At 46.0% G+C, this 25,968-nt stretch overlaps 1 protein-coding gene across 2 annotated transcripts in view; it reads right to left on the bottom strand.

The window, feature by feature from the left end:
• The window catches only part of Jmjd5 (Jumonji domain containing 5), a 38,019-nt gene that overhangs the window by 9,333 nt on the left and 2,718 nt on the right, over positions 1 to 25,968 (bottom strand). For both annotated transcript variants that reach the window (XM_077686104.1, XM_077686103.1), the window contains exons 3-6: positions 20,159 to 20,287; positions 16,939 to 17,102; positions 13,927 to 14,062; positions 8,614 to 8,664 (exon numbers count right to left, since the gene is read on the bottom strand). In XM_077686104.1, coding sequence (XP_077542230.1) covers positions 8,614 to 8,664; positions 13,927 to 14,062; positions 16,939 to 17,102; positions 20,159 to 20,287 — 480 coding nt within the window. The remainder of the gene's footprint in view (positions 1 to 8,613; positions 8,665 to 13,926; positions 14,063 to 16,938; positions 17,103 to 20,158; positions 20,288 to 25,968) is intronic.

Below are 25,968 nucleotides of genomic sequence, written 5' to 3'. Positions count from 1 at the left end.
ACTTGCTCCAGGCAAGAGCGAGTCGAGCTTGAGCGCTGGCAATGCAACCAGTGAGCATTCGCGAAGGCATTTCCGCATGGAACAGGACAGTTGGTAAAATTACTTTTGGCCAGATATTTTTGTTATGTTGTACAAACGTGATGTAGCACACAGGGCAGTTTACGTAATAATATATGAGCTGAAGTTCGCGTATGTGCGTATTCACTTGCAACATTCCCTTTGTGAGGTGCACTGCAAAAGAATAAAGCGGTAAACAAATTTTTATTTGATCTCTGGCCTCAGTGGCATAGCAGAGGGGGGAGGCGGGGGGGGGTCGGTGTCAGAACACTCCCTGAAATTTAAGGTGCAGTGCACTCCTCCCTCTGTCTCCTCCACATTTCGGCCTCTCTTTCATCCACACTGTTTGTGCTTCGCATTGGTATACTATATACAAAAATAAAATAAGAAAATTAGATAGGAAAAATAAAATAAAATGATGTGTGCCTGGAGGCTTTTTCCTTTTAGGTTTTCTTATTGGGGAAGTGGTGTAACCCCCCTGGCTTCGCCATTGCCAGGCTTATACAATACCAAAAAAGCATATGCAATCCTACACAGACCTGCCTAATATCATTGACTGATTTGATTGATTCTGGGTTTAGCGCGCCGACGCTACACAGGCGATGAGGTGCAGCATAGCGCGAGGCTCCAGATTAATTTTGACCACCTGGGGATATTTAAAGTGCGCTGAAATCTCAAAAACATGGGCCTTTTCGCTTTTCACCTCCATCAGAAAAGCAGCCGCCACGGCCGGGAATCAAACCCATGTTTTTGGGCCCAGCCGAACAAGCTGCCTGATATCATAATACAGTTCATGAGGTATCTAAATAAAACACGGGCCCTTAAAAACTAAACAGAAAAATACAAAACAATACAAAGTCAGACCAGTTGGCCGGCTTGCTGCTGCTATGGTTCGCATCTGTCATTTACAGATTTATAAAAACTCGTCTAATCTAACCCCCGTATTCAGAAAGCATACTTAACTTATGCCATAAGGAAGCCTTTCGTAAGTGTCAGAAAAGGACCAGAATTAGAAAAGGACACTTTGCGCTTCACAAACCTTCCTTTTAATTAAGGCGTACTTATCAAAGGCACCCTTTTCGAGGCACGCTAGGCTCCTGCAAACGAGGCTAGCGCGCGATGCGCCAATCCGTACACGGCGTGTGGGCAGGACTTGACCTTTGCGCCAATAGGAAAAGAACACTTCCGTGGCGCCAGCTTCGAAGCGCTCGGATCAGCCAGCTCCGTCCGCAGCCGGTACCAGCAGGGAAGTTTAGGCTTAACATCACGGCAGTATACTGATCGCCGCTTGCGCTACTACCGCGCATGATTATATATTGCGTGAATTTTCACCACAGCATCATCCCCTTTCTCGCATGCGTAACTTGGTTTGCGCAATTAGTTCTATTCGGGCAAGCGGCAGCAAACTGTAGCTGCACCTGCCAGCGTCGTTCTACGAGCACAGGCAGCACCATGGTGCCGGCGCTGGCCGCATCGTGCGCCGGCTGGGCCGGCGGGCCGGTGTGAGGTGTGCGGTGTGCGCACGGCCGCGTCAGGGTGGCAGGCGTGTGCGCGGATTGTTGTTGCTCGCGGAAAGCGCTTTATTGTTTACAGCCTTATCAATTTCTTGCGTATGACGCGCGAAATCGAACATCTCAGCCAAGCTATCGCAGTAGTCTGCAATGTTGGTTGGGAAAAGACGCACTTAACCCTTTCAGGGTCACAGATATACATGTACGTCCTCTGCAAATACCTTCAAAATGGTCAATAGCGTACATGTACTTCATTGCTTGTATGTTTAGAAAATGCGCCTTTTTCGCCAACTTCTCTTCCTTGGCATGTGCTGCCACACTGCAGAAACACGTACAATTATTTTCTTGCGCCGATGGCTCTTTTTATTTTTTTTTTATGATTTACTTCAGCGGCGTGCCGGCTATCGCTTGCGCATCCGGTAACGAGGGGGCGCGCTGGGTATCGCCCACCTATGGCCCCTTACGCCCACCGGGCGCCTCTTGCTTCTTGCACCTGCCACAGACCAAGGGTGCCTGCGAAACTGATGAGGCTTGTATTTTTTAGGAGCGGTGCACCGCCTATCGCTCGCGCATCCGGCCGCGCGCGCGGGCGCAGCGGCTGGTTTTGGTATCGTCCTCGGGGCGCTTCCCGCTTTTTGTGCCCACGAAACTGATGTCTATCTGATTTCAATTCACTCAAAAGGTGCCGGCTTGTTACTCTGTCGTTTTTATTCAGAATTTTTGTTGTGTTACTCATGAATAAACCACATGTATGTAACAACACAAACGATTTTTTCGTCACTTTATGGTCACCCTAAAAAAATTACGAATATTTTTTCTCGAAATAGATTCACCTGAAGAATTTAAATCAGCAATAAAAAAAATCGACCCTGGGGGGTGGCGTGCGGAAATGAATTTGTCTACAGCTGTCCAAAATACACCCCACGCTCTTCAGCTACGACTGCAACTTCTGCTCTGGGACGCCCAACACCCTGTACCACATGGTGTGGGAGTGTAAAGGCGTCACCGAACTACCTGAAGTCATCGCACCGACACAGGAGCAGTGGGAGGTCCTGCTGAGTAGCGATGTCCTGGAAAACCAGCGTGGCCTGGTGACCAGGGCCATTCGAGCTGCAGCTGGCCATGGCATCCCGGACTAGGGACGCCACCCACCATGGATGACCGACAACCATCCCGCGCTCCTTTCTTCCCGTTCAATGGGAGCAATAAACGTTTTTTCCTCCTCCTCCTCCCTGGGGGGTCGCAATTGACGAGAAAATTCGACCCTCAAAGGGTTAAGGTAGGTCGGGAGCTAACTTAAATAGCGCTTACTTTTCTGTCTGATAAGTTTGCGAAAAGGCGCCCTTTGAGCGTAAGTTTGGTTCTCAAAAAACGCATGAAGGCGCCGAAAAATGTCCGAAGGGAAAAGTTCTACTTAAGTTAGGTTTCTGAATACGGGGGTAAGTTTGTACCCCGCTATGCATGTTTTCTGGTTGATTTCTTTAGAAAATTAGCGAAGCCAGATCTTTATATACATGTTGGCGATCTTCTTTGGCAAAGCGTAAATTTGATTATTGAGTGGATCGCAGTGCAACGATGAGGCCCCAACTGAGCAATTAATGTGTGTTAAAAGGCTACTGTCAACATTTTTGCCATAAAGCGCGCTCACTATTTGCATGTAACGATGTTGTGTCCGATGTTTAGGACATGTTTTCAGGGCAATACCATTTGTTTTCACAGCTGCTGGCAGGTCACTGGATAGCGGCTCAGTGCAGCAATCATCGCAGAATGCGCAACCATGCACTTTCAGAATCATGAATTCTGATATGTGTGGCACTACTGCGCCGACAACAGGCAAAAGGCTTCCCCAGAAGTCGCGTATACATACCCATAAAAAATTATCCTTGCCTGCTGCATCGCACGATTCGTGCAGCCGAAAGCAATACTCAAGATCACCATAGTGTTCAGAAGCGTTTTAACACGAGAGAAGCAGAGAACCCCTACAATGCCATCACTGCTGCGTGGCCCCAAGTGGCCGCTTTCACGTTTTCTGCCTGGAGCAAAATGGCGGCTGCCGGCTTTAACAGTGTGGCACCACTTCCACTCCAGAAGTTGTTTTTAGACCTCCTTGGTTTAACAATATAATGCACAGTTTTTATCATAGAAGAACTTCAAACACTGACAATCGACCTCTCCATGACGAGGTTGTGGGGTGCTTGAAGCGCCAAGTGAACCTTCCAACCGGGTAAGCCAGCCAAGAAGTGAATGAAAGCAAGTGGCTGGCCGCGTGCATGACTGAGAGTACGCAGTGGAGACCTGTCCTCGTGAAACAAAGGCAGAGTAAGGGCCAACGGGGGCACAAAGAGGGCCAGTCTCGATAGTACATGACAGTGAGATCAGTCTAGTGCTATGGCAGCATTAAAGGGACACTGAAGTGATTTATAAACATCGCGGGATTACTAGTGCAAGTTGTAGTCCGGAGTCCATAGGCCATGTTTTGACCACTCTGAGTGCGTTTACGCAAATTTATTTAGTAGAAAAATCAATTCGAAAATGCTGTCCTCCTCTCTGCATCCTCGCCCATTTTCTGTGGCGTTTTCGTGTGACATCAGGAGGAGATGACTTGGCTTGACTGCGCTACTGCACGGCTCGCCGACCTTCCGACAAAGTTAGTCGGCCCAAAGTTTATGGTACAGCGTTTAGTCCGCCGGCCGCCGACGGGTCGTCGCAATTCGTTCACTCGGTTGAAACTATGCCACGACACGTTTGTGAATGGAAGAATGGGCGTTTCTTTACTTTGTTAGTTTTGTACACTGTATCAAGCTCCGAGTCCAGGTCGCTCCACACGAGCGCTGCACAAGCGCACAAGCGACGTTTCGCTGACTGGTACGCTAGTAGGAAAATCTAAGGCCACTTGAAGGCGGGAGAAGAGTCAGCGAAGTCAATATAGGTACTAAGGAAATAAAATCAACTGATACTTTTACCGTACAACGTAAAACTAGGGTGCGGGAAGCACTTTTTTGTGCTGGGCGAACAAGCACAGCGGTCAGCAGCACGACTACGCATCTTGGTCACACAGCTTTCTCTGGAGCTGTCCTTTCAGAAACATGGCACACAGCTCTCACCCATTAATCATATGGCAAGGAAACGAACCTTGACAAGCATTGCTTGCATGTACAAGTTTGACCTATCCAAAGGGCCTGCAAGCACAGCCTGCAAATACAAGCAGGAGCTAGGGCAGGAGGAGGAGGAATAAACGTTTAATGGAGCAGTCAATGTTGTTGGGTTGGGGACCTCCTTAAGTCCAGGAAGCCCTGGGTCTTGGCAGCCTGTCTCGCCCAGTCTACCAGACGTTGCTGGTGATACGGGTTGGAGCTGGTCAACCAACTGCTCAAATGAGGGATTTGGGTTTGGGGCAAGGGATGGTGTGTGGCGGCACTCCCCCACCATGTGGAAGAGAGTGCATGGCTCTATGCGCAATTTACAACTGTATGTGTATAACGTCGGACGTATTGAATGTAGTAATGTACCATGTGGAAATGTGTTCGTCTGGAGCTGTCTGTAGATGACTGTGTCTTCGCGAGACATGTTAAAATGTGGAGGTGGAAAGGTTCTTTGTGCCAAGCGGTAATGTGCCAGGATGTCAGTGTACCTTCTGGGAATTATTTCTCGTGTTGGGCTCATGAAAGGACCGGTTGTACCCACCCCCCTCAACACAACAACCCTATAGGTTAATTTAGCAATTGGCTGTTCTTTCTGTACTGATCAATAAAAAAAGCCCTGTGTCCAGGTCAGAAAAAAAATTTTCCCACCAGAAAAATATCTTAAAATCGTATAAAACTAAGTACATAAAGCAGCACTGTTGTTGCTTTGAACAGAGTGGCATGTGGGCTCAATCACCGGTACTAACCATTTGCAAATTTTAGGTAAAACATCTGCTCGAAAATTGATCATGTACTCACACACGCGCATACAAAAATTTGAATGTGGCCCACTTTGGTTCAGCAACATGTGAATTTAGTAGAAATAAATACAGTAATTGCAATATTGTTGATAGAACACAATTTAAGTTTTTTTGACACTCGGGATATGTGACAGCTGTCAATATATACTTCATTTGCGCTTACTGCATTCATGTTTCTTAATCCATTCCAGCATTTTGTAGTTAGTGAAATTTGCAAGCAAAAACATGCTATTCATTGATTTGCCATTTCCTGTCACGATTAGGTTAACAGATTGCCCTACTTAAATACGATACTTGCATTTTAGCCATCACATCAAACCAAAAGTTTCAGGAAGATTGCGACTACAAAAATTGCACTGCTACAATGTTAACCTAACACCAATCTAAAAACAAGAAAAAGGATGAGGCCAGTAAACTAATTTTAATAAACACTGACCCAAAATTTTATAAACTTGAATTTTATTAAATACTGACACAAAATTACGCGGTACTTATTCTATTACATAATATAAAATGAGACATCAGCTGCATGTTTTGGCAAGACATTTTTTGAATATGGTGAAATTTCCCTAACTTCAGCTTTAGCAAAACTCTTCACAAAATGTTATGCGCAAACCGAGGGCTTAGAAGCTAACAGTCTTTTGTACCAGGACTGAACACTGGAAACCTAAGAGCACCTGTACTACTCAGCATGCCACTAAATCCACAAATGCACTACCAATGTCATCTACTGCATACCTTCATTATGCAGTACAGTGTGCACAGGACAGACGAGATGCTGTGTCAATGTTCCTTTAAAACATGAAATGTTTGTGATGTCAGGCAAGGGGCAAATGTGCCTGCTCCCTGTTCAGTGTGCACATGGTTTGCTGTCCTTTCATGACACCCAGATTACTGGTATAGGGACCGGGCAGCTGGACGGGTGGCGCCACCACTCGGCACTCCCCTCGTTAGTGGAATGAGCCGGTGCATTGGACTACGCAGCTTTCTGTTGTTTTTGCCGTGTCTGCTTCGGTGCTTTGAATGTTTTGGTGGTGTTGTGTGCGGATATATGCCGAGAAGCGAAGTCTAGACAGATGTGTTGGGTTCTTAGATGCCGTAATGGCTACGTAAACTTAATGGACGCTTCTAAGGTTGGAAATGGGCTACATTGACATGAGCGGTTTTTGCCGCGCTCTGCGCCTGGCTCTGCACTATCTGACTGGGAATAAAACTATTATTAGTAGTACTAGTTTCCACCACTTTAAATTATCTTCACTGGTGTCAGTGACAACGGTTTCCACGCCAGCATTAACGGGGGGATACCTCTATACGTGTTCTTTGAAGAGAAAGGCACTCATGTGCGAGATCCATTGCCGTGTGGCTGTGGAAACATCGCGGCAGTTTACAATTTTTTTTTTCTGTAACCGTGAGCTTTGTGCCTTCGGTTTTCGTGAGTGACAGCATGGGAGCCTGAGAGCTGAAGGGGAACTCCCACATTTGTAGTGGTCATTTTGCAAAGAGCCAAAGATATTCAACCACCCAACAGCCCAAGCTACAGACCATCCCTCCTCCCCTTCCCGCTTTACCCCCTATGTGGAATAAAGGCTGGCACCGATAGTTAAAAAACGTGGCAGTATTTTTTATGCGTAAGCATTCTTTACTGAGTACCTCAACGCAACCCGGGTAATGCCTTGTAATGAGACCAAAAATGGGCGTCCAGTTGCCTCAAATAGAGGTGCGTCAGCATGAGTCACAGACGCATTTCCGACACACTGGAAGCAGTTTGGATTTGGAGAGGGGTGCGTGAATGCGCAAAATTAAACAGAAAAATCATCCAGCCCTCAGTGTAACAACGACGATGGTTGAACGCGAAGCTTTCTTTGTGCGACATAAAACGGGAAAGGGTCAAAGTAAAACACGCTGCGATCAACAGACCAAACTGCGTGCTGGCCAAATTCAAAGCTCAACTAGGCAAAGTTTAAATTGAGAAGGCAACTAAAGAAACCCACACGAGAAAGCTTTGCGATAAACCATCATCGTCGCTAGACGGAGGAGAGCATGACTTTTTAAGTGTAGGTGGCAGCTTGTAAACCTCGACCCCAGCATTTAGTTGTGAAGCTGAGGGCAGGTTTTTGGCACCCTCCTGTCTCTCGTCCTTCAGCCACGCAGGTATTGTTTTTTGAAAAACCATTAACCAACTAGCCAGCAACCATTGCAAGTCTTATAAAGAAATGCTGTGCCATGACAAGCAATAACGTTCTATTATCTTGCGGTATTTATTCTGTAAACGATTCCTAATGGCTCTAGTAAATGTATATCTGTGAAATTAAACACGTTTCTACCATAGTTAATGAAGTTACGGAGCGTTGTCTATCACAACTTCTGTTTTGGGCTAACCCCCAATTTTGTCTTTCGCTTGTTCACGACGCCGTTCCGTCATCAACTGCCAAGGCCAGCATCGCAGCATTCCTGGATCGGCTGCACACACCGGCTTTGAAGGATAATTCAGTTGAAATATATTCCTTTACACGCAAAACTGCATGCAGGTACGGAAAATTTGCACGAAGAAACGGACTTGCATTTCCAGCTTGACTTCCAGCTTGGCGTATTGCACGTCGTCTGCTATATGTAATTACTGAGTTTGCGCGTAAATCACATACACGGCATGCCTTGTAGAGGTCGCCTCCGCTTTCAAGATTTACCGACCTGAAAAAAGCCCTCGCAGTTATCTACGCTTTGCAAACCACGCCGCAGTACAACGACAGAAAGCCATGCACAACTACGCTATGCTGCCGCTGCTGGCATTCCACTGACGAGCGGTTCGCCACGAGCGGCGCTGTTGGCTGAAGCGACGGTGGTGCCATACAACGGCCGCCCGGTCCCCATAGGGGCGCCACAAAATGCAAGAAAGAATTCACTGGTTTATTTTTAACATTTGCTGATTACCTATCTACCTGACAACCCAAGCAGCATGATGCCTCTCAAAGGGCACAGAAGGGGAGAGTGATACACTTGTACTGCTAATGCTCATGCACACATGTGCGCACGCACCCATCGAATAAACAAAGAGCCTGGTTATTATGAAAGCGGACAGAAGAGAAAGCCAACAGGCAACAGTACCTGGTTGAACAGTTGATGCTGGGCCATGTAACCGACACCCACATCTGGGCCCTGCAAAAAATGATAGTACGTGCTGCGGTTTCAACAAGAGCTGGACAACAGGATCCCGTGACAGAAAAACTCACAGTCATGGGAAAATATTGGAAATCAGGGTCACTGAGCAGACTCCAGCAATTCTGAAGCATTTCAGCTTACTTTCATGCAATACTAAAGGAAATTAAGTGAAACAAATAGTGACGCACAAAGTGAATTGACATTTTCCTTGAGTTTCCTTCCATCACACAGAAAGGTAACTGAACAAGGTCACTATATATATTTAACCACAAAAAAAAAAAAAATAACCCTCAAGCAGTCACACAACCACGCAAAAAAGAAAGAAAGCTTTTAAACACAAATAAATACAAGGTGCAATAAAATGCTGTAATGAATTAACTTTTATTACAGTCTAGTCCACTTATAACAATATCCAAGTGCCAAGGAAATCCCATCGTTACAACCGATAATTGTTATAAGCGGGTTGCAAAATAAAAAGACGGAGCAGAGCTCAAAACATTTTATTCGCATGCCAGCAAGGTGGTGGTACTACTAATTTGCGGAAAAGAAGCCACAGTCGGTCACCGTTGTTTGCCGCATGTGAAGCTAGCGCAAATCTTTTCCAAGAGCATCTACAGGTGCTTCACCTAGCTGAGGTAAATGTCCTTGGCGGAAACGAAGTCCCCGAGGGACTGTGTCACGCATTGGGCCTCCTACGAAGACACTACCAGAGTAGGCTGCGCAACCGCATCATTAGAGTCGTCACTGTTGCACTTTTGGTGCACAATATCACCGGATTCGATCGTTATATCCGATATAGTGGCACTGGAACATTGTAATAAGTGGTTTATTTTACCACAGAAAGAATACAAAAGTTGACGGTGCCATAGCTGTTCATCGTTATATCCGATATATTCTTATAAACGGTATCGTTATAAGTGGACTCGACTGTATTTCGGATCACTTAGTGTGCAGGTTAAGCGCTTTTGCATTTACCCTGCACTTGGTATCCATTCAAAGCTGAGTACATAGAAATTAATTTTAAAACATACTGTATTTTTTTTTCCCATTGCACTGTTAAGTACAGCAAAAATTTCAAGGACAGTGGGGTCAGTGACATTTCATGTAGAGTTCTGAGATAAGCAACCAGCTCAATGCACAGGTCTTCCAACAACTGTGCCACCAAAAACCTTTTTTCATAAGTGAGGTGCAAGCACAGCAGCTCGTCATTCATAGAAAGAAAATGTTAAACTCCACACCTTCTTGTAACACAGATGCTGCAAGAGGCATTGTTTGTAAAAAGGCAGGCAATACATAAACCCATTGGCTCTGAAAATTGCCATGATCCTCAAACACTTTCGCATTCCAATTTGGTTTTAAAAAAGAATCCTCTTGTTGCAATGCAGCTCGCGCAGCCGAACAAAGCTAAAATAAATTACAAACAAGTCATTTTTTTTTTTTTTTTTTGAGCTTCACAGGTGCTTCCTCAGTTTAAAGGTTCTGTCGCTGCCAGTGTGACTGACAAACTGCAGCCCACACGTAAAAGGGATATTACACAGTGTTCCTTTTGACAAAGTGTAGCATGTGACGTATCAAGCACTTATCCCTATGGCCCTCAGTACGGTCATCAAGCTTCTTGTTAGCTGCCCAACATCCGCTTCCCATTTTGTGCTGCGCCGGGAATCAAAAGGACACATCTTATTTGGTGGCCACTTTTTGAGCTTATGTGACAAGCAGTGCACATTAGAGGTAACACAAGTTTTCTTTTTCTTTTGGTTGGTTGGTGTCTTATTCTCCTCTGACTCTGCCCCTCTGACTAGCCTTTCACTTGCAGTTAGCCAACCGAAACAGGGAATCCAGCCTTTCAAGACGACATTCCTGCTCTCCAAACACTTCATCGATCTTGTACTTACACGTTTTAGCCAGAGCCAACAAACCACTGATATTCAATTTACAATTCTTGAATGGGCGGATAGTGCAAGGCTCTCATATACTTAAAAACTGAAGGGAGCACGTGACCATTCTGTCACTCTCTAATGCAGAAATGGACGTGCGGAACACAATGTGAGTTTTATCTCGGTTGTGGGATTTGTATGCTGCTCATGTGTGGACCTTTGCTCATGTGATAGCCATGTGATGGTTCATGACAGCCCTTATACATTGCTGAGTAAATTATCAGTCGTTTGCGCTGGTCCCCATGTCCTCTTTTTTGTGTGCTCACTTAATGTCCACAATTCAACAGCCATGGCAAGTCGCTGGATGAAACAAGCATAAGCATGGCCGGCACACGCACCATCAGGACATTATGCCTGGCAACCCTCACCTCTAAGGCATGCTACGGAGCAGCTTGCTTCACATTGAACCAAACCCACTACGCACAACTGGAGGTCCTCCATCTCGAATGTCTCCGCGCAATAACTGGCCTGCCGCGTCACACGAGGACTGAAGAACTCTACAGGTACTCCGGCCTCCCTCCCCTCAAAGCCTTTATCGAGGCACACAATGAAGGCCATGAACTACGACGGCAAAATACAACTGCGGGTAGAGGACTCCTCACCCTCACAAAAGAACTACCCCCCGATGCACCCAAACTGCCACGCCTGCTGGAGCCTTGGCTCGATGTGCTCCTCAAGCTTCCCAAACCACTCTCCAAAAAGTGCCATCAGCAGGATCATGAAGCGGAACGTAGAGCAGCAGCTGCCTGTACTGACAGAACCCGGAACTCTGTGTTCACGGCAGCCACCTGGGACCCCATCACGCGCAGAGCCAGGCTAGCTGCGATCTCCCCAATCGGCACATGCAGACAAATCCACGTGCATGAGCACCGACCCAGCCCAGACCAGATTTCACTGTCCGCCATCCTGTGTGCAGTGGACGGGGTTTGTGGGGAGGCCCGTCGAGGACTGAGGCAGACAGGGGAGATTGTGGTGATCTACACAGACAGTAGAGAGGCCATAAAAATCCTTGGCCGCACCCCCCCCCGGAATGGCACGCTTGCTCACAGGATCAAAATGGCAAGCACAGTGCTGTACCAGCAATATGGAGTGGAGGTGAGGGTGGACTGGGTACCAGGTCACGCCGGTGGCATTGGCGATGGAGCCGCACAGGCGTTGGCGAGCGAGCTAATGGACGACCGCTCCGCCCTGGTGACCCAGACTACGCCCGCACCAGACGACCCCGACCCAAGAGCCAAAATTTTGGCAGCCAAGAGGGAGCGAAGGCGCGCCCTTTGGCAGCACATCCCCACCAACCACCACCCACTGCCCCGAGGACTGCCACGGGGGGCTCAGGTCCTCATCCACAAGACACGTGCGGGGGCCGCACTAACAGCAGACGTGCTCGCCAAATGGCGGGCCCACCACCGATGCAGGCCCGGGGCTGCCGACGACGACAGCGACGACGGCGACCACGAACAGGGCCCCATAGTGAGCTGCTCCACATGCACCATGGAAGTGTGCCCAACAGTGACCCACATGCTGTGGGAGTGCCCTGGCTACCGGGACCTCCGTGCCCAGTACCTGCCACCGCACATCAGCACTCTGCATCAATGGACCACCCCCAACAACAACAGCCGCGACACCCTGCTCTCCCTCTGGGCGTTCGCTCACGAGGCAGGCATCGATCGCCACATGTGATTGCAAATGTATACCATGTACACGCATGTGTGTACGCACTTCTTTCTCTTCTTTCTTTGTTTCTGTCTCTTCTCCGACACCCTTCTTCCCCCCCTATTAGGCCAAAGAGCCATTCCACAATAAAGACTTTTCATTCATTCATTCAAAATATCAAATCCCCATTCACATATTGACAATCAGTGAAAGGGGGCTAAGAACCATAACTCTGCTTTGTATGTCCATCTATGCATGTTATAAATGCCCTATATATATATATATATATATATATATATATATATATATATATATATATATATATATATATATATATATATACATATTTTATGATCATACAAACTTAGGTAATTCTGAGAATAGCCTGTGGCTCCCAGAGTCTGAATTAACACGAAACAACAGTGTCAACAAAAAAGAAATACTACTTTAATTGTTACACTTCACGGTGCCACTGCAGCTGCAAAATAACCCACTAACTGAACTCAGGTGGTCCAAAGTAATTCAGAATTCACCAATATGGTGAACCTTGTACCCAGAGAAAGAACCTTTTTAGAACAGGAAACTACTGTTGGAAACAGTTGTGAGTGAGCCATTAGATAACATTGCAAAAAATGCTGGCTGTCACTACGCTTCACTCAAAGCGGACAAAGCAGAAGTGCTTTACGGCACGTAATGCAAACCTTTCAACTAAAAACCATGGAAGACAAAAAAAAAAAAAAAAGTCCACCTGGTGCACATTTTGTCACTAATCTCAAGCAGACAACAAGTAGTCCTCCCTTCAGTGGGAGCACGCTCTGTTTGCACATTTGAGCATGCAAAACCGAGCCTTTTCTTGACTCAATGGAATGTCTCAGCTGCTGTTGATATGCAAATTTCTAGAGCACAGTAATTAGTGGTGAGAGCTTGTAGGTACTGTCCCCTTTATCAAACACCTGTTCTGGTGATATGAAATGATAGACCAGTGCTGGCACTCAAAATCGGTAGACACTTGTTTCCAGTCAACGTGTCTTGTAGGGCCGGCTCATACAGCAAGGAAAGAACCTGCACTCATTCAACTCAAATCTAAACACATTCGTGCCTTGTGCAACCAGCGCTAAAAAAGCATGCAAGGGTGCAGCTGAACCTCTCTGGCACACAGGAGAACAGCAGCAGCAAGCGATTTCGTCAGCAACAGATACATCAATACTATCCCCGCCAGCCGCCCCCCTCCAGCCGGTGAAGGAGGGGGAGTTGTTATGTTATCGCTTGCTTTGCAAGAATGCGAAAGACGTTTAGACATCAACTTCATTTTCTACTTGTTGTATACTGAGAAATTCACTGATCAATGTTAAAAAATGCAGCAGCAAAAAAGAAAAAGACACAACCAGCACTGCTGTTTGCGATTTTGCTGAAGTAAATTTCCATTCCAGTAAAACTGCTCAGAATGCAAATAAAAATACTGGAGGAACTCTGGCCATCTCAAGGTAGTTTTGAATGCCCCGCACTTGTGGCCATTATCGCAGCCACTGTGGACAAAGATCCCATCCTCTTATCAGGTCGGGGAAAGGAAATCTAGAGAGAGGTTGGCCCGATATCGCATAGAAAACTGCCCCATGCATCAGAGGGCATGGCCCCAAGATAAGTAATTCAGCAATTTGACCACCGCACGTACCTCTTCCTTGAGAATGTAGGTGCGGACAAAAGAAGCCAGCGTCATCAGCTTCTGAGACCAGTCATCATCAGTGTATCTGCTCCCCAGTTCCACGGGTACTGTACGTCCCCCTGCAATGTTCACAAGGTGCCTTATGCTAGGAAGAAAAGGAAAGAAGAGGGAGTTAGCTGAGCCAATCATGCATATCATCTTCGTGCATTGTGGCATAGCCCCATCAAGCATTGCCTCACGCACACAGAGGGGGCCAGGTAGGCCGTTCCCACCTGGTGATACAACTGACAAAAGCGAGCGATTCCAGCCACTTTTGCTTCCAGCACTGCTCTAGACAGCCTGTATAAGGTGACAAGAGCAATCAGTTGCAACCAATTACAGTCACTGCCATCGCTCCTGCCGGGGAACCGTGAGGCTGAGTGACATCCGATGCTTTTCTTTCTTTCTTTATTGTTTCTTTCTGTACAGAAAGGGGAGCCGAGGCTAAAGCCTGACTAGGGCCCCTGATGTCCTATACTGTCAAAGTGAAATAGCATCTCCAACATTTGAGTTGTGCGGCAGATGAGAGCAATGTCATTCTCTGCTGCAGTGGTTCTCAACCGTTAGTGGGCCTGGGAGCTTTTTAGTGTTGGAAAAGTGACGGGATGAATATGACTGATCCGTGTCCCATTGTCAAACAATAAATTTTCACTGGCGCTAATGCTGCCCATACATTTATTCAATGCTAACCTTTTCTGGCTGACTGTTACACTGATGTGTGTCACATTGTCAAACAATTCCCTCTTGCACAACACAGCAGCTGTGCAAGAAAGCCAGACACACAAAAGGCAGGCTTCGGTGACTTCTAGGTGCAAGAGGGTATTGTTTGCAAGAGGAACACTAAAAAGCTCCCAGGCCCACTAACGGTTGAGAACCACTGCAGTAGAGAATGACATTGCTCTCATCTGCCGCACAACTCAAATGTTGGAGATGCTATTTGCTACAGAGAAAGTACATGTCACACAGCAAAGCCACAATTTCTCATTGCCAGCAAGGTTTGCCAAAGGGACAAAAGAATGGGGGGGGAGGGTTCGGAAGGAGCTTCACAGACCCCTGAAATGCTCTGGCGGACCCTCTTAGATCCGTAAAGCACTGCTCTATTGAAATGATCCAATTCCCTATGACAAAGAGCACTTGCAGTATAAGGACGCAAGCTACAACAATCAAACTCTTGCGAAAACTGGAGTCAAACATGGAGGACCGATCAGTACGTATATGTCTGTCACAGCTTTTCAAAGTCTTCTTTCAAAGCCGTTTCTGCCAAATTGTAGGCATACAATATGCACGAGACAGAAACAGAGCACAGCTCCAAATGTACATCCAAGAGCTCACCAAAACTTCTATCATCATTTTTACAATTAATGCTGCATTTTTTTAACATACTCACTGTAAGCAACTAATTTCTGAAGTTCCTGAGGCCTTCAGCACTTTATAAATGCATTAACTCACAAAACTTTAACGTTAAAGCAGTCAAACCTTGTTATATTGAACACGGATATATCAAATTATGGCCTATATCAAACTGTGGATGAATTTTTGCAAAATATGCATGTATTTTGAAATGATTATATTGAACTTGATTGGGCATGCAGTGAATATATTTAACTCTGCAGCCCAGATGAGCCCCGCTTCCGAGGCAAGCAGCAAGCTTTCCCCCACCCCCTGCGAGTACCATTTCAACGCGGCAGCGTACACGGGAGCAGGCTTAGCTTGCCTGACAGCTTGTAACCCCAGCTACCACTCAATGTCACCAACTTGCTGTGGTAGTGTGTCATGTGTGATGGCGACAGATGTGAATAAGTGTATGCCGATGTTTGCAATAAACCTTGAACTCCTTTGCTGGTACGCATGTCACCATGTCAGGGCCGATGATCCAACAAAAACAAAAGAGTTTGTGCTCCTTCTTGGTGCACAGAATTGAATGGCGCGAGCAGCGAGTGGCTCCTTGCCAGAAGCAGGCTATGCTGCTGCAGTTTTTTAAATGAAAACAAATAAATTGTTTGTGTTAATGCCTAAGTGCACATTTATTGGCCTGCAAGCACTGTACTAATAATTTGCGCCGCTTTCTGAACCTTAAGTATTTATTTGGCCGTGAGCACTTTAGTGATCATTTTCGAGGAGTTCACAATGCAATTTTATATATCGTAAAATTTCGGCTATATCGAACTGTGTAACACCTAAAAAAATAAGGTCATGACCAGGCCTTTCTGTTGTCTCAAGGCTAAACGTTTTGTAACACCACGAGGCCTGTTTTCGACTAATTTCTCTCACAGTTCACATGTGTGGGGGCCCGTGTTCCCCTACGCCTCGCCTGCACATGTTTCCGCGAGCTGGGAGCCGCCATTTTGGGTAGCCGGCGCGTCACGTAGGTCGTGTCCTCTTCATGGCCCCGCGCGACGCGCCGAACCGGCTTGCCGCGAACGTGTGCGCGAGGGAAGGAGGACCAGTTTGTCACCTCCCTTAGCGCCACCCTCTCCCCGACCTGGGGAAGACCTCCTCTCCCCTCCGAGCTGACCTGCGGGACGAACGAGCGCTCCGGCAGGAGGTCGACTGGGCGATTTGGTCGGAGTCGGTTGGCTCGGCTGTGCCTACGCCGAATGCCCCGATGACGGTGAACCCAGTTGGCTCCACGGACTCTGCCGAGAGATTCTGCCCTGATCGGTCGCCTCGGGATGCCTCCCTGCTCCCGCGGCCGTGATGACGGATATCGAGGTCTGAGCCCAGCGGCTTGAGCGAGCGACAGGAGCCACTGTCTCCCCGCGAGCGATAGTCGTGTTGTCTGGTGTATGCACTGTATCTGCCAGGCAATAAAGCCTCACTTTGGATTGCCGGAGCCTGTCTACCGCATGTGAGTACTCGAACCCGTGCGTGAGTCTTCGGATTCCGCAGGGCTAGTGTACGGCGCGTAGCGTTCTCTAGCAAAGCTAGCCGGGGTCCTCTGCTATCCCGTACGTTAGCCCACACATGGCAGCATTGCCTTACCTCCACGGGTGTGTAGACAATGCAGGCCAGTAGTCCATCGCTTTGGTTATGACTACAGGTAGCTCTTTTTTCAGGTACGCTGTCATAAAGTGTTCCACTGACGGACAAACAAGACGTGCCACAGGAAACTTCAGGTCCGCTGAATGAGCCTCCTCCCGCTCCACCTAGTGAGACGACAAGAATCATGCATGACAGCGACCACTGTCAAAATAGCACCTGGAAGTATGTAAGTAAGCACCACCACAAAATTATCCCCTGTAAGTCTGAAGCAACACCCCACAATAGACCTTGCAGTTCCCAATTGCGCCAGCTAAATGTCTTTGCCGCAGTAGGCTTTCTCAATGAGTAAATCAGACCACGCACCCTGCAGCCCTTATGTTCTTGTATGCACCTACGTTGACCCCCTCTTCCCTTTAACCACCTCAGCCAAACAACCGTTTTACAAAGCACACTCCATCTTCCCCTACAGCTGCGAAAAATACAATCCAAAGAGAACTTTCAACCTTTTCAGTCAGCTTTGTCTGAAGATGACAACCCCCCACACGCAAAATTTTTAAACCATCCAAGCTTATCTTAATTAACAGAGGCAAAAAACATGACATCCGTGACAAGGCTATACTGGAACAAGAAAATGTAAAGGTAAATCAGTGTAACCAAAAGGATGAAGAGCAAGCACAGCTTTGTTCTCTTCCAAGCATACTGCAATGCAAAATGTTTAAACACTCCCCACGACATGATAAAATCCTTACACCCGCCCACTCTGGCACTGCTTGTGTAGTCTGATGCACCCTCTCATCTCCCCTCTTTCATCAGCATGAGCCCTGGTCAACATACCAAGCCTCCAGTAGTATTTTGCACAAAAATGTCAAAACGTTTACCCATGGATAACATCAAAGGGGAAGTGAATAGAAAAATGTGTGGGTGTGTGTGTGTGGGTGTGCACGCACGCACGTGCATGTGTGTGCATATTTATACAGTGGAGCCTCGTTAAACCATACCTGCTTAAGCTGTAGTTCCTTTTTATACGCAGTTAAGCCGAATCCCCACCTCAGTTTCCCTTTAAAGGAGCCATGAAGAGAAAATGCAAGTTGGTTTTATTCGAAAGATTTCGTGTTTTATAGTGCCCCCAGCGCTTGTCCGGATACAAACGGTGCTTTATTCACTGAGAAATTAAACAGTTTAGGTTAAAATTTTGATTTTCCCGCTCAATCGTGCGTTTTCGTGGTCCCAAATGACATCACAGGAACCGACCGCTCTGCAGCCTAGAATACCTTCATTCACGCATCCGCCGTACAGGGTAGAGACACGTATACGCTGGCGCCGCCATTTTGGGTTGCTCGCTCGCCGCCGAAGCAAGTCATTGTATCAAAACCGCGCTAAAATTATCGCCGCAACGCGGTTTACTGAAGAAGTTTGAATCATATTGTCTGTTTCGCGTTGCTAGGTCTCGTGGGAAACGAAAAGAATAACGCGTTGAGCCCATTGGCCCAATTGCGGCGGCACGGGACCGTTCAAAGGTTGTCTCCACCCTGTACAGCGGTGTTGGTTTGTTCCCGCGTTTCTTTACGTTCCGTAACCTAGATGGCGCCACCATACCGTGGCAACCGTTTGGTTTGTTTTTGCCCGCATTTAAACCTGGCTTAATTGTTTTTGTTCTGGGAGAAAATATTCGTTCCCTGAAACAGTGCTCGCTCGACAAATGGGGTCACGTAAGACACCGTTGCTTGCGTCAATCGGCCAGTGTCGTCTGAGACAACCCCAAGCCCCGTAGTGCTGTGCAGCTAAACCAAGCATGCTGGGCGCAGTACGAGCAACAGAACGCATCAGTACTTCTCTGTTTACATGTGCTTTCGTAACTTCCACTGTTTGTCCCATCATTCTTATTGCTTTGTAAAGAATGTGCCCTAAATTTAAGCGCAAATCGCTCGTTCGTGTAGTTTGTAAGTTCTACGTAATTTGCGTCTGCTGCTGCCAGCCTCCGCCAATCGCAGAGCTTAGCTCATGTGACGACATAGGTTCTGTTGCGGGAAATGAGCTGGTGGGTCGCATGACCATTCCCGTTTTTCCTAATTATGTAGCTTATTTGAGCGAAGTTTACGTTAAAAGTGGTGTCAGTATGATTCTAACGAGGCAATCTTTTGAATGAACCAAACTTGTGTTTTCTCTTCATGGCTCCTTTAACCTAATGCATTCGGATAAACCATAGTGCCGGTTAGTACATACTTTTTTCGCGTCCCCATCAGGTACGGTTTAACGAGGTTTCACTGTATACATGGTAGCTAATCAGAATCGGGAATAAGAGGTTCACTGAACGAATACAGCAAATAAAAAAAAAACACATCAGTCAAGAACACCAAGGAGGGCATACGAAAAGTAGTTCGTCGTTGTAAAAACCCAGTAAAAAAACTGTTATAAAAAACACAGCAAAAACCCCATTCACTTGAAAGTTTTTGTCAAATCCTAAACTAACCCCTTATTAGATGCCATACATTCGTCCCCACTTATTCTGAAAAGTTTGTGGGCATGCTCCCCGGATAACACAAAGTCTGGTCATGGAAAATTCTGAGGAACACCACTTTCGGACCCGTCCGTGGATTAATGTCAAACAGTGCAAGGTGTTTGGAAAGATTACTGTTCTGATAGAAGCTGAACAAAGGAACAACATCCTCCCTGAAAAAATAAATTTTGGCTACAACATTGCAACAAACTGCACCTGAGGACAAAAATTGCTCCTAGGGGCACCCCAGTCAAAGCCAAACTCTGATACACAAATACACGTAGGAAGGGTTCTCTTTGGAAATTCAAGAATGCAAGAATTTTGTTGGTTTTCTGGTCCCCCTCAGTTTCTTCCTTCACCTTTTACCTGTGATCATCTGGCTTGTTTGTTGGAGATCTCTGTCCAGAAGTGTAATTGGTCAAAATAAAAAATTCTCGCTTTGCACCTACAGCTCTCTTGTTCCCTCTTCCTCGCTCAGAGGGCCAACAACCTGCTGTGTGCCGTTCACCTTGAAAGATGTTCAGGGGATAATCTAACAAGTTGTCGTAAAAGTAAAATACATTCACAATATGTGACCACTTATTCCACCCCCAACCCACCAACACCCCCAGGTATCACTCGAAATTTACTTTTTGCTTTAGCCACTTTGAGTAAATGGAACTTTACTGTATATGCACACACAAAATCAGGAGCGGTTTAAAATGTGAGAGAAAAATTACTAACTCTTTCGAGCATTTTCGAAGGCACTAGCTCCGGCAATTCTTTATGGATCTTGCTCGCAAGCTTCGGTAGAACACCATCCAGGATGGGAGCTCCTAAAATAAGGCCCATGTCAATGGTGTACAGAATGTCCTGGGAACAAAAACAACAACAAACAGCACAATTTAATTTCAGATTCTATGATAGCAGCAGAAACATGCAGACACAGCCTAAATTTAGGCACACTAAGTAACGTCGAGAACAAAATCTCCTCACTCCCACTTTGCCCCCCATAAAGTTCCGACCTCCCATGAAGGCTCAATGGCTAAGGCATCGTACTACAGAGCATGAAGCTGCAGGTTCAATTCCTGGCAGCAACATTTTTTTGTGATGGAGGAAAAAGAACAAGAGCACCAAAGTGTACAAGATTCAGGCACACGTTGAGATCCCCAGGTGGTCAAAATCAATCTGAGCCCTCCCCTACGCCATGCCTCACAACTCGGATGTACTTCTGGAGTCTGAAATCTCAATATGATTTAAATGCGTAAAATTTAGAGACATAAAAAAACAGTGTGTAGGGCAGACTCGCCCTCCGGGTGCGCCCCTTCGTGTGTTCGAAAGCGCTGTTTTTCAATCCCACCATAGTCCCGTTTTTCGGCAGCAGCCTTGTTCTTGACGGTCAAGCGGACCGCCTGCTCAGACAGGCCAGTACTTCTGGCGATGTCGGCCTGTTTTTTGCAATGTTCAACAGCACTAACTATGCTTTATTTATCCTAGAGTGAAATCAGTAAAGTTGTTCATTTTCGAGTTTTATATTTTTCTTAAACTGGGGGTAAAAATCGGGTGCTATTTTTCAGACTAATAATCGAGGAGAAATCAGGTTTTTTTGTAAAAGCATTCCAAAATTTGGGTTTTTCTGGGTTAAATGTACTGATGCGCTATGTAATGCACCATCAGTTTATTTTATCAGAAGGTGTCATGAGCTTCTTGAATGCATTAAAATTGGTGTCTGTTTCAAGCTGGTAATTGGAGGAACATCAGGCTTTTCTAGCAAATACTCTTGGAAATTTTGCGTTTGTTTGGAAATTAATCAGTATTGATGACACTAAAGAGTATTGATAACTTCTAAGAAATGAAAAATTTGATTCAGAAAAAGCTGGTCATCGAGTTTTTACACATCCTTGTTTACATACATTATCATCTGCATGCGCAACAAGTCAGTCTCCGTTCGAGACCTGTTCGATCGTTGAACGTACCTCAGCTGGGACAAAGTTCTCTCGACAGCACAGCTTCCATTAGCTGGGCACAGCAATGCCAGTGCAGCATCTGCCAGTTTGGGGTAGCGAGTGGTGGAGACATGCCAATGCTCAACGAGTCCGAAAGCTGTGTTTGTGGGGATTGCTTCCAGCAAGTACTGGTTGAGAACGGGTGACCGTCAGCCCACGATTGTGCAGATTAATACTTTGAAAGCATCCGTTTGGGGGGAAATCGGATTTAGCCCAATTCTCCTGAAACATGCTCAGGGTGTCAAAATGGGGCAAAGTCAGGTTTTACCCAAAAACAAACAACCGTAATTATAAGTAGTGATTTATATACACCCTTTAACGACCCTGCCAAAACATCTCGGGAGAGCCTGACCCAACACCAAATGTTTTACAAAAGCTTCATACCCCTTGCTTCCGCACCCACCTTTGTGACGCTGCCCAATGTTAAAAATAATGTTTCAGAAATAATAGGGATGCATTTTTCTCTGCATAGTTGGAATCAAGCGCCCCTTACCAAGGCAGTGCAACATATGCCAACTTAAGCCAAAAATTATCAATGTGAAAGCATAATGTATCCAGATGAACAACCTGGCTTTGTGAGCATTGGATGGCCCCCAAATTTCATGTGTTTAACATTAAAAACTAAAAAACCATGGCTGGAATGAGAACCGAACCCAGGGGATTGACCACTGACGATGACAATGCCATTCAGAAGCTCACAGCCAATTCACCAACTCGCCTTTCGTTGCGACAAAACCCGCCGACAACCCCACATACCCACGCAGGGGGATTGATCAGTAAAGATGACAACTGCTGTCAGAGGCCTCAGTGGCACCATAAAGTGTACAAATTAATACCACTGCCATATACTTTTGCATTCAAGCCTCAAAGTAGACTTCCGTGTATCAGTAATTTTCCAATCTCCAAATGTTCCCAGGACCAGATCCACATCTGAATACCTGAATGGCTGCATAGCCATGTGCTACATCCCCAAGTGCCTTTATTAGTTTTTGCAGCATCGGTTTTCCCCATTTGCGATGCTCTGAGCAGATCAGTCATTGCCTTTATCGACACAAAGGCCCATGTTGCATTTCTTCTTTGTAGAAACAGAGGGCACAACTAATCCATGTGGAAACAGCAGACAAAATGGGTGCTGCAAAAGCTGCCCAGGTTGACAAAAGCAGATTTTTATTTGACTGAGAAACATCCGGGTAGGTAGTGCTGCCCATCTAGGCGCAAAACTAAATAAACCACAGGATATGATCCCCATGCAAAATCTGAGCCAAAACAAGCTGCTGTCTAGATTAAAGAAAAATTAAATCTCTGCAATAATAGTAAATCACCCTGCCTAACTGGTAAATGTTCAATTGTTTATTAATATTTTAGACAAAAACATAACTTGCCCGCGTGCCAACATTTCAACGCCGCTAAAGGTCCCTAGGTGATCAAAATTAAGGGATACTGAGGACAAAATACAAGTTTTACTAGATCGATAGATTAGATCACTGAGTACACAAATATACCACTTTTACACAAAGGTTTTTTTTAAAATAGGGTAGAAAATAGCGAAAACATGAAGGCAGGTATTACCACCAGTGGCCATACTGCGCAACTTACACCGGAAGTGGTTAAAAGTGCATGACAAATTTTTTAACGATACGCCTTCGCAGGTTTATAAAAACTTTACTGGAAGTTTTTGTAGTTTCATGCCTGAACGTCGAAGAACAAAAAGAAAGCTAGAAACAATATCATGGAAGCCCAGCCGACAGAGCAGGCAGCAACCCCTAAGGCCAACTTTTTGGTTTCGGTGCAATACCTGGTGCGCTACTCGGTCATATGATTGTGCAGCCCTTGTGCAGTGCTGTGGGCATAGCCACTTTTATCGTGACTATCTGCGTGCTTTCACTGCACTAAAAAACATGGGAACGCCTATTTTGGCTAAAGCCAGTATTTTCAAATGTATGCATCGTCTGGTGTATGCAACCTCTTCCCTGGCTGCTGCTGGAGGGCGCCCTTCGTCCACATGGGCGGCGGTGCCACTATGCGAAGGAGGGTGTGGGGGCCACGCACGAGCAGCTGGTTCAACGCTAACAGTCGCACGGCCTAAAAAGGACAATAAGCTTCTCTTCACCAAAGCGCCAATAGTGACCATGGGTTCCACGAAAAAACGTTTTGCTTAATCGTCCAGAGCAGCTAAGGAACTGGGAGTACGGGAAAGCATGACTGATTTGACCGAAGCTGACGAAACCGCTCGGTACATGGTGGTGCTGTATTCAGTTGCTTCGTACCGCTATACATCACAGCTGCCTCGCTTGTTTCTGGTTTATTGTGACACAAACAGCAGCTGCTGCAGGCACTGTTTGCATCATGAAATCACTGCAAAAGAAATTAGGGAGGGAAATGCGCTGTTTGATTAGCGATCTCTCAGCAATAAAGGCATCTTTCGGCGCCAAATCGGCGGTAAAATGGCTGTGGAAAGCTCAGACTTTCGTTTCAAACCAACTTGCTGGTTGCCTTCAGAGTCCCTTCAATCTGCAGCCATCCACAATGACATACCTCACAGCCAAGGGATAGCGTCAGTTCATAAAATCCCAATTTGAACAAATAATATCCAACTTTCCGTTCCAACACAAACACACTGAAAATCAAGCTACACATGCTATAATTATTTACCATGTTAAAGACTATCTTTTTGCAATAACTATACTTTGTGCCTTGTAAATTTTCTGTCAGCATTTGCTTGAATGTGATGCTTCCTTTACCTTTTTTTATCAAACCATATTCCAGCACAAGCTTTGTAGGCAGCATTTTTCAACAAGATATCCTGTTTTCTTTAATGGCAAAAGCCCTTTTTGATTTGTCATTTTAACAGCAGAGCTGCTGTTGCTGGCCGTAATGTGTGTGGCGGCATCAGAAATCCCCCGAGTCATAATTACTTTCACCCTTTACCACGCCCGTGAGCACGCACCTCACAAGGAGCACCTGCCGGCATCCAGGCTTGCGCGTGGTGCTTGCAAAAAAATACCAAGAAAACAGTTCACGTGTGTCCGTGCCTCAAGGGGTGAGCACAAGACACCTCGTGCTACAGACACCCAGTTCGTGAAGCCGGTTGCCGGCGGTTCTTGGCGGTGAGATGTTTGAGTGGCGCCCCCTGGCTCTGACGTCGGCTTAGGGACTCGCGTCGCTGTCGTCTGCTACACTCTGCTTGTGAGGGGAAACAGTGCCTCTGCTAGAAATCGCCCGCTTTGATGCTCTACTGCATTAAAAAGCATATTTCCAGTAATTCAGTTATTTTGCCAGATTCTGACACCTCTGAATAATTTCAACATGTATCCCGCACAAGTTTGCAACACATGAGAAGAGAGAACAACCTTCTTTAGAGCATCAGTAAGATGATCGTATGTAACTCGTCCCTTCTACCTTATTTGCGAGGTTCAGTGCTCACAACTACTCGATAAGTATCCAAACGCATAGGCTTCCCTAAAGTATTTTTAGATGCAATTATAAAGATTCAACAGTCTAATGCTATGCACCAAGCAGCGGACCCTTACACGCGCATTGCATAGCGGGAAATAAAATGAGTGTCTCCTATTTCTGTTGTTGATTTGTATCAGATTAATGTTTTTATTGTGCCCGACAGATTATTTTTCTGAACCGCTACAAACGTCTTATTGGGAAGACTGGGAGTGTTTGCGAAGCTCACAACATTCGTGTGGATATTTTCTTCAGGCTGCAAGGCATACAGTACCTTCTTCACAAATTTGCTTTTCTTATGGTAGTGGGCAAGAAGGCTCATATCCACAGCGCACGTTGTTTATTTACATGCAAATGCAATGAAAAGGTTTTTACTACGCCACTGTGAAACGGCACAAACAACGTCCAAAGTACTCGAAGGCGGCTTTTGTGCCCCGAATTCCTATCGTAACCATCGTTAGCATAACGAAGTGACTTTCAATCTGCACAGTTAGGACATGATTACGGTGTTGAAGGCTTGATATACACGCTAATGAATACAATAATTAGTATACGTGCCAGTTTCCAGTACAACAAGAATATGTGCAAGCAGCTCTTTATTGTTTTCCCAACCTTTAGGGCGTAAAGAACAAATCCTGGCCTACTCGGGATGGCATTCCATAAATTGAAAAACATTGCTTTTACTTTTGTCCTGGACTGAGGACCCTGCCCACTAACCGGCTCGATTTCCCTGTTAAATAGTTTTCTTCTCCTCCTCCTACTCCTCCGCTTGTGTGTAGTTTTACTGTCCCATCTCTGAATATGTGAAGATATGGCTGTGGGAAATGTACCAAAATATGCCTCCAGGCCTGAACAAACATATTGTTACTGTATTTTTACCGTACCTGTGACTCGTTTTGCTCAATAAGGCTCCGCACTGGTTAGAAGCCTGGTATAAAACCAGCACGCGCCTATACACGCATTAGGTTATTTGGAACTCAACCTAATTTCTTGCGGCCCAAAGTGCATGTCGGCATACTTTCATGCCATGACAATGTAAAGTGACGTGATACAATACTTTCGAGCGCTCGGCAAAGTTGCAACTGTTTTATCTAA

Source organism: Haemaphysalis longicornis, unplaced genomic scaffold (genome assembly GCF_048455015.1).
Source record: "Haemaphysalis longicornis isolate Haplotype H1 unplaced genomic scaffold, Haemaphysalis longicornis Haplotype H1 scaffold_1, whole genome shotgun sequence".
Lineage (NCBI taxonomy): Eukaryota > Metazoa > Arthropoda > Arachnida > Ixodida > Ixodidae > Haemaphysalis > Haemaphysalis longicornis.
This window is presented reverse-complemented; position numbering and strand designations above follow the sequence as displayed.